At 42.3% G+C, this 14,717-nt stretch overlaps 1 protein-coding gene across 1 annotated transcript in view; it reads left to right on the forward strand.

Annotated features, from left to right (window-relative positions):
• Window positions 1-14,717, forward strand: part of COPS3 (COP9 signalosome subunit 3) — a 97,745-nt gene that overhangs the window by 31,235 nt on the left and 51,793 nt on the right. Inside the window, exons 2-4 of the mRNA XM_078665212.1 lie at window positions 998-1,127; window positions 11,505-11,617; window positions 11,705-11,754. Of these exons, the coding sequence (XP_078521338.1) occupies window positions 998-1,127; window positions 11,505-11,617; window positions 11,705-11,754 (293 nt within the window). The remainder of the gene's footprint in view (window positions 1-997; window positions 1,128-11,504; window positions 11,618-11,704; window positions 11,755-14,717) is intronic.

The raw sequence follows: 14,717 nt of genomic DNA on the forward strand, positions 1-14,717 counted from the left end.
CAGAGTCTGTGAGCAACACCCACAAATTATCAGCCTCATCTTTTGAGATACTTACCAACCGAGAACAAATTTGGAGGTGGAACTCTGAGGAGGCGCGTTGAGACAACTTGGAAACCACCCGAAAATTATATGATTAATTGGATTCTCTGTCATACTCTAAATGTATTGTCTTTGACTAATTACTATATAAACCAATGAATTATGTTATCATGTATATTGACAATTTAAACAAACATTAGACTGGGGTACGTATGTGTGATGGATGTATGCAGTGAGTATGTTGCACAAATTGTCTCTGTAATTCATACTTATCATGTTTTGAAATTTTCAACAAAATCGTATATAATATTAAAATTGTCTTGTATTTTTCTAATTCTTAGTGCCACTACTATTATTTGACATGTTTTGATTTTTCTATTAAATTGAAGTTGCCCTAGAATATTTACAGTATGTGCTCCTTTTAAGCAGAGCCAGTTCTGTTAGTTTCAGGTGTGAATTTTTATTAGCCATTCTGCGACATCTGTAGTTCCAAATGGGATCTTATGGTTGGAGATAGGACTACTCTTTGTATACCTCATATGTGGTACTTGATATGTTCAGATAGGAGTAACAGCAGTTTGACATGTTGAGTGGTTTGTTAGTAACAAGAGGAAGCATGCAAGTGCCATATTCTCTGTGAACACCGACCTTGAGAGATGGCGTAGCACCTTGTGATTATAAGTGTTGGGTAACTGCTTCAGAGAAAACAAGCAAAGGAAGGGTGCAGGCGCGTGACATTAGTCCCTTACGGAGAGTAGTTTTCGTTCTATGTACCTTGCCAGGGGTCAAACCGTACCGATATCTGCTTGGGTGGCTATTGTCCTAGCATTAATGGGTGGTTGATTTAACAGTGTTTTATTTTATTTTTTCATATTTTGGTTAATTTAGAACGTTGTTTATTATTCAAGAAACGAAGGGGACTTGCTGTAACTTATTTTATGTTTGTTTTATTTTCTAGGTCAAATGACCCAGCTATGTGAGTTAATCAATAAGAGTGGGGAGCTGCTAGCAAAAAATCTGTCTCACCTGGATACAGTGCTTGGAGCTCTTGATGTACAAGAACACTCCCTGGGAGTCCTGGCTGTTTTGTAAGTACCACATTTGTATTTAACGCTGTTGGGTCTGGGGGAGGGTTAGGTGTAACACAGTTGGTGCTTTTTCTTGTTGCATTTTACTTCTGAAAATAGATTTTGCATTTTGTTCCAGTGCCTGAAGGCTGGATCCCGCCGATCCACGTTGTCCCAGCCCAGAGGAAGTGTCACTGCTCTGGAGGGTCTTTTGTACCATCAATTTGAACCCAGGTCCCACTCGGGCACAGCCATCAAGCCACTGTTGCATCAAGGATCCACCTTGTCTCTCCTTGGTTCAGGGCTTTGGGACCATTGTCTGGGGGGGGGGGGGTAGTTTCCAACACTTTCCTAGGTGAGTGCCCCAGTCAATGGTCTCCTCCCATTCCAGAGACTTGCACTGTGGAGTTGGGAGCAGCTGTTGCTATGGCAGGCCTCGAAAAATCATAAAAATTTTACTAGACCTGCAGACCTGGTAACTTGAATAATCTACTCATCCTAACTGTGATGTACTTGACCGATAAACTGGATCTCATTTCATCCAAGGCAAATATTTTATTTTGCTGAGGTTTATCACATATGAAAGCACCTTCCAAATGTGAGTTCAGCATTACTGCTGTACAAAAAACCTATTTGGTTTGATTTAATAGTTTTCTCCATGCATAACAAGAACCTAGCCCACATATGGGGTACACATGACCCCTGACTTGCCTCTTGGTTCACTAATAGCATTGCCATCAGGGCAGGGGCAGGAATGTCTCAAGTTTCATCTTAAACTCGCTTTTAATAAATATATTACCAAAGCATGAGGTGGTAGTGCACTATCCTTTACAGAGAGCACATTTCCCATTGAAATAGCCAAAACGCTCCCACTAACATGCAGTTTTACTTATAAGACTATATAGTATGTAAACAATCTGTGGAAATTGGTTTTCAGCAAAGAGATTTATCATGTGCATATCAACAAGTAAAGTGTTCTGATGTGTTTTCATCCTATTTATATTTTTTCATTGCACAGAATTACAAAACAAGTGATTTCATAATGTATTTTCAAATGTTTATACAGTTCACATTTTAATTGATTAAATGGCTTCAAATAAATGATGTCCTACAGCCTTTCGTTCACACTTTTTGTACAGCACGTTTGTCAGATGGTTCATTTTACAAAATCTTCGAACTTTGCAGTCAAAGAAAGAAAAGTAATTGTAGATGTAAGTGGGCTTTTGACCTCTGTCCCTGAACACAGAATAAATGTGCCAAGATAAAAACCAGATTAAAGGCATCTTTAATGCTTCTTCACTTTGTGAGTGAATAGAACACCTGTATTTTTTAAGCTCGCCAGAAGAGGCGAGTGGACCCTGCATATAGCTCATCTTGATCAAATCTGACTTGCCATAGCGAGTGGGCGAGTAGATTTGTCGAGCCCTGTCTCACTGTGACATCTGCTCCTCTCTGGATGACTTCTCCTTCTGTGTGGTAGAGCTCTGCTCCTGTGGGGAGCAAGTAGCTGTTCAAAACGTGTGCACCACACATACAGCAAGCTGTTGGAATCAATATAGATAGGATGGCTTGGATAGCTGAAACCCCACCACCCCCCAGTGCTTAGAAGTACTAGGAGTCAATTCCAATTCACGAAAAAGGTAAAAAAAAACACCAGCACTTACTGCTTTTGCTTTCCCACTTGTCGATCTACTCAATTCCTACTGAGTGGTTGCCCTGCACTCTAGGTTTATCCCTCCAGGACACTGAGAACGTTTTTGCATCAAACAGTTTAATTTAGCCTGTGCACTTGTAATGTATGTCCACGCTTGTGAACGAATTAGCCATCTTTACCACCTGAAGAAACCTTACTCCAACATGTTGATCAGCGGTTTGGATGTCTCCACACAGTTGCTGATGGGTGATTTGGTTTCTGCTGTAATGATGGTGAGACCAATGGCTGTGGCAGGCATTGTCCACAGTCACGCCTGGGTGCACTTAGATGGTGTCTCCGATGTGCAGGCCGGACTAATTGGTGTGCCCTTAAAGGATGGACGGCTGTTTGGAAAGAAAATTGTTTCTTTCTGTGAATGTTTCAAGAACAGTTGCCCCACAACTTGTTTGTTGGTCCTTGCCTTCCCAGCAAAACATTTCCACCAACGATTCTGTTGCTTTCAGGAACATTTCCGGTCAGTGTTCACATCAGCATTCAAAAAGGCCAAACCCTACAGCTGTTCCACACCTCCTTTCTTGGGAAGAGGTTAGCTTCAGGGACACCAGCAGCATCAGTTGCTCTTGTCTCCTCATCTTTTACTGGATCTGCTGCCCTAAATCCACCTTTACTCCTTTTCCATCCACCACCAGCTTGCAGTAGGGGGACGGTCTTATACTTCACCAATTGGGAAATGATTACGACCGATCTCTTGAGTGCTCCAGTTTTTCAGCAAGGGCTGCAACCTCTTCTATGTTCCCTCTCCCCACAGTCCACCCTCATTCCAAAAGGAAGTACTCTCCAGCACATTCCTCAATCTTGTGTGCGGATGTTTTTGTTCTGTTAAAGTGCCCGTGGAAGGGGTGCCCTTGGGGGAGAAATGCACATGATTTTACTCCATATACTTCCTTGTCACCAAGAAGGGTAGGATCTTTGACCCATTTTGGACATGAGGTTTCTAAACCTTCATTCTGCAGTACAGTTTAAAAAAATTAACTTCTTAACCAAGTGTTCATGGCCCACAATGCAGTGATCTGGATGGTACCTCGGGATCCCCAGAAATTTTTTTTCCATCTACCAATCCTCACTGCTTGTAGCCTCTACCTCGGATTCAAAGTGCGGATCTCCGCTCTACCAATTTGAGGCACTGCCATTTGGTCTTAAGACTGCTCAGCCACAGCCCACCATTGTTGCCACCTCCTTGTCAGGCTGGGGTGCCAATGTCAGGGGAGAGGACTGCTCAATACCTTTGGTCCATGTTAGACAGATAACTGCATGTGCGTGTGCTAGAGTTGGGGGCAGTCTGACTTGCTTTGAAGGCATATGTTCCTTCCATTTCAGGCAACATCATTCAAAACCTTATTTGATAAAACAACTACAGTCCATTAAATCAACAGGCCATGCTGTATGGGTTCCTGTGCCCTGTGTTGGGAGGCTTTGCAAGAGTGGCCGTGCGCTCTGCAGCATTTTTCTGGCTACTGTCTATCTGGAGGGCTCCCTCCGTGACAGGATAGATGCATTGAGTCACCTCTTGTGATTATGATTGGGAACTTCATCTGAAAGTGATGGGCACCTTCTTCTCAAGATTATGTCAATGGCCGAACTCTTTGCAACAGATCTCACCAGGCAGTGTTCTCTGTTCTTTGCTCTGTACCTCCATCCGAATGTTTTCCTGGGCAACACCGTCCGGTTCAGTTGGTCTCAGGTTCTGCTTTGCACGTTCCCACTAATTTCTCTGTTATAGAAGGTCAGGCAGAAGGTGTGAGAAAATGGCGCACAACCGATTCTTCTCTGCTCCCAAAATTAGGCGGTGAGGGTTTGGTATGCTGTATTCGACTTCTTCTTTCACACAGAATAGATCTTCTTTCAGATCATGATGGTCAAGTCCTTTACTCCATTCTTCTTAGATGTCTTATTTGCATGCATGGAGGTTGAGCGGTGTAAGAAATGTTTTGCTACCCAAAGTAGTGGCTGACATCCTGACTGCCAGTAAACCTGCCTTCAGTCTAAGTGAGCTGCAGTCTAAATTGTATTTTTTTGTGTGATGCAGAGGAAATTAAACCTCTTTGTGCTTTGTTTTTCTGCTGATGTTCTGTGCTTTGCACTTTTGCTTGCTGAACAATGCTTAGCAGTTGAACTTTTAGTCGTCTTTATTTAGGTCATCTTAGTGTTTTCTGAAACACCTGATGTTTGTGTCTTTCCATGCCCTTTATTCAGCAGGTGGATTCTAATTTGGTGTATAACCTTTCTCTAGGCTTTGCAGTTCAAATGAATATACAGTTACTCAGGTAGTCTACTTAATACGAAGACTGTTCTTAGGTGCAGTCGCTTTAGCCTGCATGGCTAGGGAATTGCAGGCCCCATCGTTCTGGCCAACATTAACTGCTTTATACCAAAACAAACTGATTTATTTTCTACCTGCCCACAATTTTTTGTCAAAAGTGGTATCTGTCTTCCTTTTAGGCCATTGTGTCACTCTTCATCCTTCTTTCCTCCCCTTACCCTTTCAAGGAAAAATAAAGATTACACAGACTGGGCCAGAAGCTCATGTCTTTTACTACATTAACTGTACCAGACAAGATGCAGCGGACTAATAGCACATTATGGACTTCACTAGAACCAGAAAAAGGCAAAGGGGTCGTCCAAGTGTACTATTTCATGTTTGGTTCTCCTTTGCAAAATGTTCTGTTATGCCTTGGCCAAGAAACATTCTCTGGCTGGGATTTGTGTGTGCTTCACAAAGACTGTCGGCATCTTCACTGCTTCTCCCAGGAGCATCCCAGTGGCTGGTATTTCCAGGACAGCTACTTGGTGGTCTTTGCATACTTTCGCAAATCACTACTGCTTTACAGCATGGGCACGCAGTGAGGGATATGTTGCCAGAGCTGTGCTGCATGACTTCCTTGATTAATTAGTACTATTTACACCCACCTTTATTGTGAAGTCGCTGGGATGGAGCAATTATTTCTCGTTAGGTGGAAAATATGTAGGAAGTAGGAACCATCAGAAGAAAGTTACTTATCTTCAGTGAAAATATTTCCTGTGGGTACAATATCTTCCCACAGATTCTTTACCACAACCTTTCCCCTTATGGGTGAGTGCTGTTTTAAAATAAGATCCCATGGTATGCACTAAAATATAAATTGTGGTGACGGTTATTAAGCTCCGTTTCCCTCTGCACGCTTTGGTTGGGCACAGAAAAAATGCAAGCTTAGTGTGCCTGAAGGAGCCACGTATAGGCCACTACTGCGTCCAGGATGGACGCAATAGTGGTTCCACGTGGTGATACTGGGGAACTGTTCCTTGGTGAAAGTGTTTTCTTAGACCCAGTCTTTCCTTTGCAAGATATTCATAAGGTAAAGTATCTTCTGGAAGATATAGTATTAACCAGAAATATCCGATCCAAAGGATGTACATTTTTCTGTATGGCATAATACACCTGCTTATGGCACACACAGGTATTGCACTAAAGGGTGTGGGTATTATGCATAGACATTTTTCGACCTTCAACTGATCAACTCATGAAACGGCCCATCATGATTTCAGCCTCTTGATTGTGTGTAGCTTTTAAGACACATTTTAAAGCGAGTAACCCCTTCTGTTAACCTGTAGAGCGACACCATCTTTTGACACATGGGTTTTATTTGAGAAAAGGAGATGAAATAAAGGTGAAGAAGAAAACAATTGGGAAATTGTGATATGGGAAATACCAAATAAAAGAAAGAAGTAACAAATGAGGGGGAAGTGATTAAGATACCTTTGAATACAACAAAGCAAAAAATGGGCTTTTGAGGAAGATGAAGAAAAAATATTTGATAGGAAGAAAAGGGAGACTCAAAGGAAGAAGGAAGAAAAGGGAGACTCAAAGGAAGAAGGCAAGTGGAGAAGATTAAAAAATACATATTAAGAATGCAATCGAAGGAAAGGATGTAGAAAAAGGTGGAGATGAAGGCATTTAGAAGATGAGATAGGAGGATTAAGGAGAGGGATGATGTGGCATAGCGACTACATGACTAGTTTTTACGCTGGATTCTAATACTAGCTTCTCATCCTGACCATTGTGTACTCATATCACCTTGAACAAAATTCAAAATGTTTGGAGCCTACGTACATAAGTGAAAATATACGTGCACAAAAAAGATTTGACAGTAGAAATTGCTTCATCTTGATTTACAGAATTGCGACCAGTCAGCATTATCAGAATGACTTGCAAGTAGTGAGACAGTACACATTATTAATTGTAGGAGTGGGGAAGTGCGAATTCTGTGGCGAAGTAGGTTTTAAGCTTGCAAAATGTGATGAAAATATATACAATAATAAAAAGTGCACACCCATAATTCATGAAAGTGTGGAATGAGGAAGATGCAAGGGATCATGTTTTCTCTGTGGATAAATAAAAATACAAATGTGTCTGCACATTTTTTGTATGCATACTCTAGTGGATCGTCTGCAATGTGTTCGAACCACTAAAGTGTGCATTGTGGACGGAAATTGTGACTGTAAATCTTACTACATGAAGTTCAATATGGGCTCTTGGATTTTGTGCATCAGCAAAAAAATATGGAACTGTTTGCTGATCTTATATGAAGGTCAACAATTTGCATATTTATATTCATTTTGTGTACCTGGTTCTTTATCTTCTTGTCAGATTCTGGGGTGCTTAGTGACCGGTTGAGTAAGTAGTAAGGACAAAATTAAAAAGTTATTTACTGAGAAATTGAGTGTAAATTGGCTGAAACATAACTTTTTCTTTTGTGTACGTTTTTATTATTTTGCGTGCTTACATTTTACTCGGCTCAGTGCAGTTGAAAGGTGAGGTTGTTCATTTCAACTATTATTTGCAAGGATGCTTTAGATCTGTGACGCAAATCGAGCGATAACAACGACCATTAAACAATCAAAGTTAAAGCATGCTACAAATGTTTTACAATGTGTAGGGAACTGGGCTTCTGTTGCAGTTATTCCCCCTCAACTTTCCTCCCACACACACACACTTTCTGCCCCCTTTTTAGCTATTAGGGGCTGATTTCTGACTCTGAAAGTGCGCTGACTCTTGCAAACCAGACTTTCGTGCCGGTGCTCCATTCCCTAAAACAGGGTATAGTCTAGTTGTGCCACAATTGGCTAAGGACTTTTGCACCCCGTAAGCCCCTAGTAAATGGTACCCTTGGTACCTAGGGCATGGGTACTAAAGAGGGTCCCGAAGGACTGCATCATATCTTATGCCACCCTAGAGGACCCACGTACAAATTCCACACAGGCTGTCATTGCAGGCTGCGTGGCATGGTGGAAACCATGAGTGAAAATCCGACATGAGACACTCGTGTGTCTCATGCCAAAGTCACTCCCATCTAATATATGTAAGTCACCCCTACAGCAGGCCTTTGAGCCTCAAGGCAGGGTTTATTATATTTTATGTGAGGACATATCTTCGTGAGCAGATGTGTCCCTGTGATGTCTAGTTTTATTACTAGATATTGCAAGGCATCCGGAAAGCCATTTTAAAAGCTCTTGCTGGACACCTGTGAAAACGAGTTCCTCAGCTACATAATGGCTTCACTGAAACATATGGTGTTTGGTATCAAACACCCCATATTAATAAACCCACACTGATCCAGTTATGGATTTATTAATACATGCACCCGGGGGGGTACCTTAGAGATTTACCTGAAACTTACCAGCCATCTAATGCGCTAGCTGACTGGTTCAGTCCAGCCTGCTGCCACAGACGAGTTTCTGACCCCCAGGGGTGAGAGCCTTCACTCTCAGGAGGTCAGGAACAATGCCTGCTCCGGAGAGAGGTGTTATCACCTCTTCCCCCTCCAGAAAGGCTGGAAAAATTAGCATTCCAAGGCAGGGGGCTTCAAAGAGCCACTGCCTTTTGTTATACCTGTCTGGCTTCTCTCCCTGGAGAGGATGCCAACCCCTGCGCCTAGACCAGTGTAAAAATAAGTTATGCATGAGGTGTGTTGCACTGCCAGGCTGTACACACTTCTAGGGTGACTGAGTCTGACGTGAATACATCTTTGGAAACTGCCACCTTATTGTGTGTGGTGGAATTGGGAATTCTGGGACAGGGTCATGCCCACTCCCCATAGGAAGTGGTCAACAAGGGGATGTAGTGACCACAAGGGTAAGTAGCCCATTGGCACTTCCCCTCACTACCCTTAACACCCCTAAATTGAATGTATAAGGCCCCCCTGATACCAGATCTTCAGATTTCGTTGGACACAAAAGGAGTGGATGAAGACTGCTGAACCAGGAAAGCGAGGAGCATGGCTGACTTGACGCCAACACTGCTGGACTGTCTACTGCACCCGACCTTCGTGGAGCAACTGATTCGTCCTGCCACTGTGCAGACCTCTAGAAACCCCGAGGACTGCCAGTGCTTGGAAAATTGCCAAAGGAGTTCCCTTGCAGTAGAACTTCACGGACAGAGAGACCCAAATTAAGAGTGGCCCAGCTGTCCAGTTTGCCCCCTCTTCTACAAAACAAAGACCCAGATGTGAGTCCAAGGGAGGTGACTGTGCCGACGGGGTCTGAAGACCCACAAGAGCTAAGCCCACACTTGGGTTTGCCCAGACTAGACTTCCAGTCGCCACCTGCAGTCTCTTTCTGCATGCCCCCTCCAACCGCGACAAACTCCAGCACCGGATCTGACTCCTAGAAACCACTGCACCCGAGACCCACACCCCGAGGAGAAGTGGACCAAGGGTGTCCCTGTGTGCCCGAGGATCTCAAGAGTTAAGCCCTCCTGTGGGTTCTCCCAGACTTGTCCCCTAGTACCAGCTTGCAGCAGCTCTTCCATTGAAGTGCATGGGACACCCGACACCATGACACGCCAGTGAACCTGAATGCCCCAGAGTTCCCCAAGGTGACCTGTTGGTGTGGCCTAGACCTTGCCCCATATTCACCTAAAAGTCCAGAAGAACAGTCCCGTAAGTCGCAAACAAGTACAGAAACCAACACATTTTTTCCCTCTATAGGATAACAATACTGATCCAGATAATGTAGTGTCCATTTTTGAAAACTGTGAAGAAAAACAAAATTACTTCCCTGATTTTGATTATCTTGGTATCTAAATTTATTTGTGTGTATGGGTGTGTGTGCGTGCATGAGTGTGTGTATATGTATGTGTATATATATATATATATATATATATATATATATATATATATTATATATATATATATATATATATATATATATATATATATATATATATAATATATGCTTAGCACTACCCTCTGATATGCCTAACTACTCATCCATACTACCACAAAAGAGCATTTGAGGTGTCACTTGTTCCTCTGTATTTCCCTTGGGGTTTGCCTCGACTCTTTGCACGGTATACTTTCTATTGGTATACCATATAAAGAGCTAGCTTACTACACAGTGTAACCTTAAGTCTCCTCTCTAGTCAAATGGAGAGATACAAAGCATGTTTCAGTAGTCCAAACATATTCGGATCAATCTGCTGACAAGTGCTTCCATATTAAGATCGAACCCTTTCGGTTTTCATTTGTTACGTCATTCCCAATATTGGCCATATAATAAAAAGTATGTCTCTTAATCTTCTCATCTATTGCACAATATTTACGTAGGAAGACCAGATTGAAAATCTACCACCATTAAGCTGGTGGCATAGGTTAGTGAGTTGCTTGTAGGATGTGTTGGACGTAACAGGAGGGGCTTGTGTCACTCTATTTTGTACTATGTGGCCATTTACTACAGATCCCAGATGCGTTTGGTAGTGTGTTTATTGGATTTTGGTGCATTCTACTTCCCTCAAGTTCCAATTCACATTCTTTTCCATATCCTCACAAGTAGCTTCTTCCTCTCCAATACCATGTCCCAGTTGGCTACTAAGTCGCATCTCCCATCATGAGCTCAGATCACATTACTAATCTACTAACAAATGCAGCATCTGCACCCTCTTACTACACTTGTGCAGGCCATCTTTTCCTTCAATCCCCCTTCATTTTCAGGAGTAGCCAACCACCCCTACGTTCCCTTACTACATGGTGTAGTAATACTGTCCATATTCTGAGGCACATAAATGCTGATACAGGTTATGTTGGCCAAATCTGGTTGCTGTCTTGCTTCCAGGCAGTAGCCTGGTTTTTCAGAGTCTCATGGCTGCATTCTAAAGCCGCAAGGCAGTAGCAGCCATCAGACACTTTTGTGGCAATCCGCTTCCCAGATAAATTACAAAATCTTTGGCAGTATTTGCTTTCAATCCCTTTTTAATATTCATATACAATATTTGTATTGGGTGGGCATTGTGTTACAGAACAGGCACCTTCTTTAAACGCTACCTCTCTTGCATTTGTTTTTTGTTTAAGATTTCCTTCTTGGTGCTCTTCTAAGTTGTAAGATGAAAGTGTGAACTTATATTTGGTTCATTCATTCACAAACCAGACTCTGGTCCTGTGCTGGGGTTGAATTTTCTCTGGCACCTTATGATTTTTTTTTGCCTTTGCACTTCTTATGCCTTTGACACATTTAAATCAATTTCTTTGTCACTGAATATGGCACAATGCGGTGATTGGATAAGAGTTTGGGGAATGACCAGCCTTTTTCCATTGAGTGCAAATGTACAGGGTTGCCTTCTAATGTAATAAATGTGCGTACAAGATATTATCTTTCCAAGTTAATCACTTTAAGGTACAAATGCATGGATTCTGTTTGTCTCTTTGCACCCGTAGGTTTGTGAAGTTTTCTATGCCCAGTATCCCTGACTTTGAGACGTTATTCTCGCAGGTCCAGATTTTTATCAGCACTTGTAACGGCGAGCACATTAGATACGCCACAGACACTTGTAAGTGATATTTCAAGACGCACTACATGGTATTCATCTGTGTCCTTTATCCAGTTACGTTTTAATGCTTTGTATGTTTACTTTTAGTTGCTGGCCTTTGTCATCAGCTAACAAATGCTCTGTTGGAACGAAAACAGGTAAGAAACTAATCATTCCTTTCAAAATTGTACAGTAGAAATTAAAGCAAGTGCTAAAAGCCTGTTTCCTTTCAAGGGGATTGAAATATTTTATATTTTACTTGCATCTAGACTACTTTCCCATATAGTGAAAGGACTTTGTATTTTTCGTTTAAATCTTTAAATGGTGCATTATTGTTGGGCTGAGTTTTCCTAAAGTTACCAGCACTTCAGAGTAGTACTGCTTGTATGATTTAAATTATTATTTTTTTATTTTTTATTTCGTGTCTGTAGTTTTAAAATAAAGCTTGCAAACAGGGTGATATGTATCTTAGGTTAAGCTGGATACTTAAATCTGTGGTTTAGATTGGCTCTCATGAATGTGGCTTAACCTTGTCAGAGTGCAAGCTGTGTTATTATGAAGGGTACTGGCTCCATAGGTGCTGACCGTACGGGTTTACATGCACTTGTTGGAGTATGAAGATGGGTTTTCTTCAATGTCAGTGGTTAGAGTTCGAAAGATGGCTGGAAATACGTAGAAACTATCGGAGTTGAAAGAGAAGCACTCTTAGAGCACGAGTATAATATTTAGCATCCTATCTTGGGGTGTTATGGAGGGGAATTTTGCAGACCACAGTAATGCTTGAGTAGAGGGCCACTGAAAAGTGGGTTAAAAATCTTTGCATCAAATGCAGAGACACAAGTCAAAAGGCAGAGGACGTAAATATCCCGTAGCGTCAATAGAAAAGTGATAAATTACCAATAATCAATTAATCCCTTAGAGCTGGAGGGTGCTTCTTATTTTTTTTCTTCCCTCAACCTCTCTTCCTCCTAGAATCAAAAATATATTTTTTGAGCTTCACATGGAAGAGTTAACACTTTCAAAAAGTAGTCTTACCATTTGGACAAAAGTCTGCCAAAACACACCTTTTCCATATGATTACGTGGTAGAGGTCCATTTTAAAAATATTTAGTACCTGTGTTGGGAAGAATGAATCAAGGAATGGGTTTTTGAAGCCTGACTTTGCAAACGTCCTCAGATTTTCACACAACCTCAAATCCTCTTTTGTACTGCTGCAGAATAGTCATTGCTTATTGTGCACCATTCCATTGTAGACAGCTTGGGAGGTTTTCTGGATAACGGTGGCAAAAGGTAATCAAACTAATGAGAGACTAACTTCTGTTCAATAGAAATCTCTTATTAGCCCAATTTTCTGCCATCTAGTGGTTGGGTCCAGAAAGTCTCCTTGAAATAGTTCACTTTTGTTTTTGTGTACCATTTGAGTTTAACCCCTTCCTGGTCTGATGTCAGACGTATGCCCCGGAAACCCCTCAATGCAGCACCATCTTAAGATTTTTTTCTCTTCCCGCCGTTGAGTCTGGAAGCCTAGGGGAGAGCTTTGGATTTGAGGAGGAAAGAAGGAATTGTAAGAAAAAAAAATCTTTCTTTTCACTGAGTATCCCATTTGAGGGAACAGGATTGGTGACGACTGATAGGACATAAAACACCGGATAAACCCAGAGAAAACACTGAAGATCACAGTGACACTCGGGTGAGAGACTGATTCAAAAAGACAGTGTGGTTAGAGAATGTGAAATGGACATGGCGCATATCCCCTTTAGATTCTGCCCCAAATGCCACCACAGGTACGCACAGAAGGACTCTCAGGAGGACTGTAACCCCTGCCTCCATAAGGCCCACAGTCCAGAGGCGTGCGCAGAGTTCTTACCCAAGGCCATCAGGGCTAAATGGAAACAGAGGTGGGCACACTATACAATGACGTCACCACAGAGGAAACAAGAGCACTTAAAAGACCTCGGCATGTCAAGCGATGAGGCAGACGGAAGAGGCCCTAGGGGATGAACCAGAACTCTAGGAGATCATCTAGGGTCAGTCCGGCAAAAGCCACAACAAGGCATCGAGGGAGGAACACAGACCAGAAGTAACTTCTCAGAGCCGAGACACAGTCAAGCAGAAGACCTCTGATGCAAAGAAACCAGAAACAACACTGAAATCAATTCCAGAGTGAAGCCCGAGGAGCCACAAAGGTCTAATGCAAGGGACACTGATGGAGGCAAACCATTGACACCTGCTTCCAGCTCAAGAGAGGATCAAAGGGATGGGAGGGAGATGGTGAAAGCCAGCTGGACGCCATCTGCGAAGACGGGATCCACAGCGCCACAGAAAAAAACATTGATGCTGAAACACAGAGGCACCCGACCTAGATGTCGAAAAATTCCTCGGCATCAACACTGAAACAAGGAAACCAAGAGGGAGCTTGATGAAGAAAGAAAATCGCTTGAGGTAGAGGGAAAAAGAAAGCGCATCGAAGCCAAACTCAAAGTCCTAATTAAAAAGGGAGAGTTCGACAACTCCCTTCAGTGTTACAGAATTCCACTGGAAAAAACAAGTGGAAGTAGAGGACTCAGGAGCTGGAAACCCCAGCTACCCAAGAGCTGTAGAAAGAGTTGGAAGTGGAGTTCTTTGATCTGCAGGAAGAACAACAAGAAGGCCTCTCACACATAGGGGAAACAGATGCCTGGCAGGACATTTATGCAGACTCCCCAAATGAAGGGGTGGAGTCTTACCCTTTGAAACCATCACAACTAGTTGACATCACTGCATACAATGCAGTAATAAAACAGTCTAAAAGTGGCAGGGCCAACTCTGCCCTGAGTCAGTGCAATGTAGCACAATCAAAATTCCAAAGTTTCCTCCAAGGATAAGTGGAGCGGCCACCCAACGTTCCAAGGTATAGAGATGGAATCCCCAAATAACAATACAAACAAAATCTTATACCGAGCAAATGTCAATTCCATAGTAAATCCAGCAGTCCCTAGTTATGGTAATTTCTTTGTTTAATTCCAAATGTCAGAATTCCAAATAGGTAATTTCACAGCCAGTCTGAACAGAATGCAGCCAACACATTTTTCGTCTTGTGGATAATTTCCACCGACTTCATCTGGGCTAATAAGTCATAATC

This window comes from Lissotriton helveticus, chromosome 10, assembly GCF_964261635.1.
Source record: "Lissotriton helveticus chromosome 10, aLisHel1.1, whole genome shotgun sequence".
Taxonomy (NCBI): domain Eukaryota; kingdom Metazoa; phylum Chordata; class Amphibia; order Caudata; family Salamandridae; genus Lissotriton; species Lissotriton helveticus.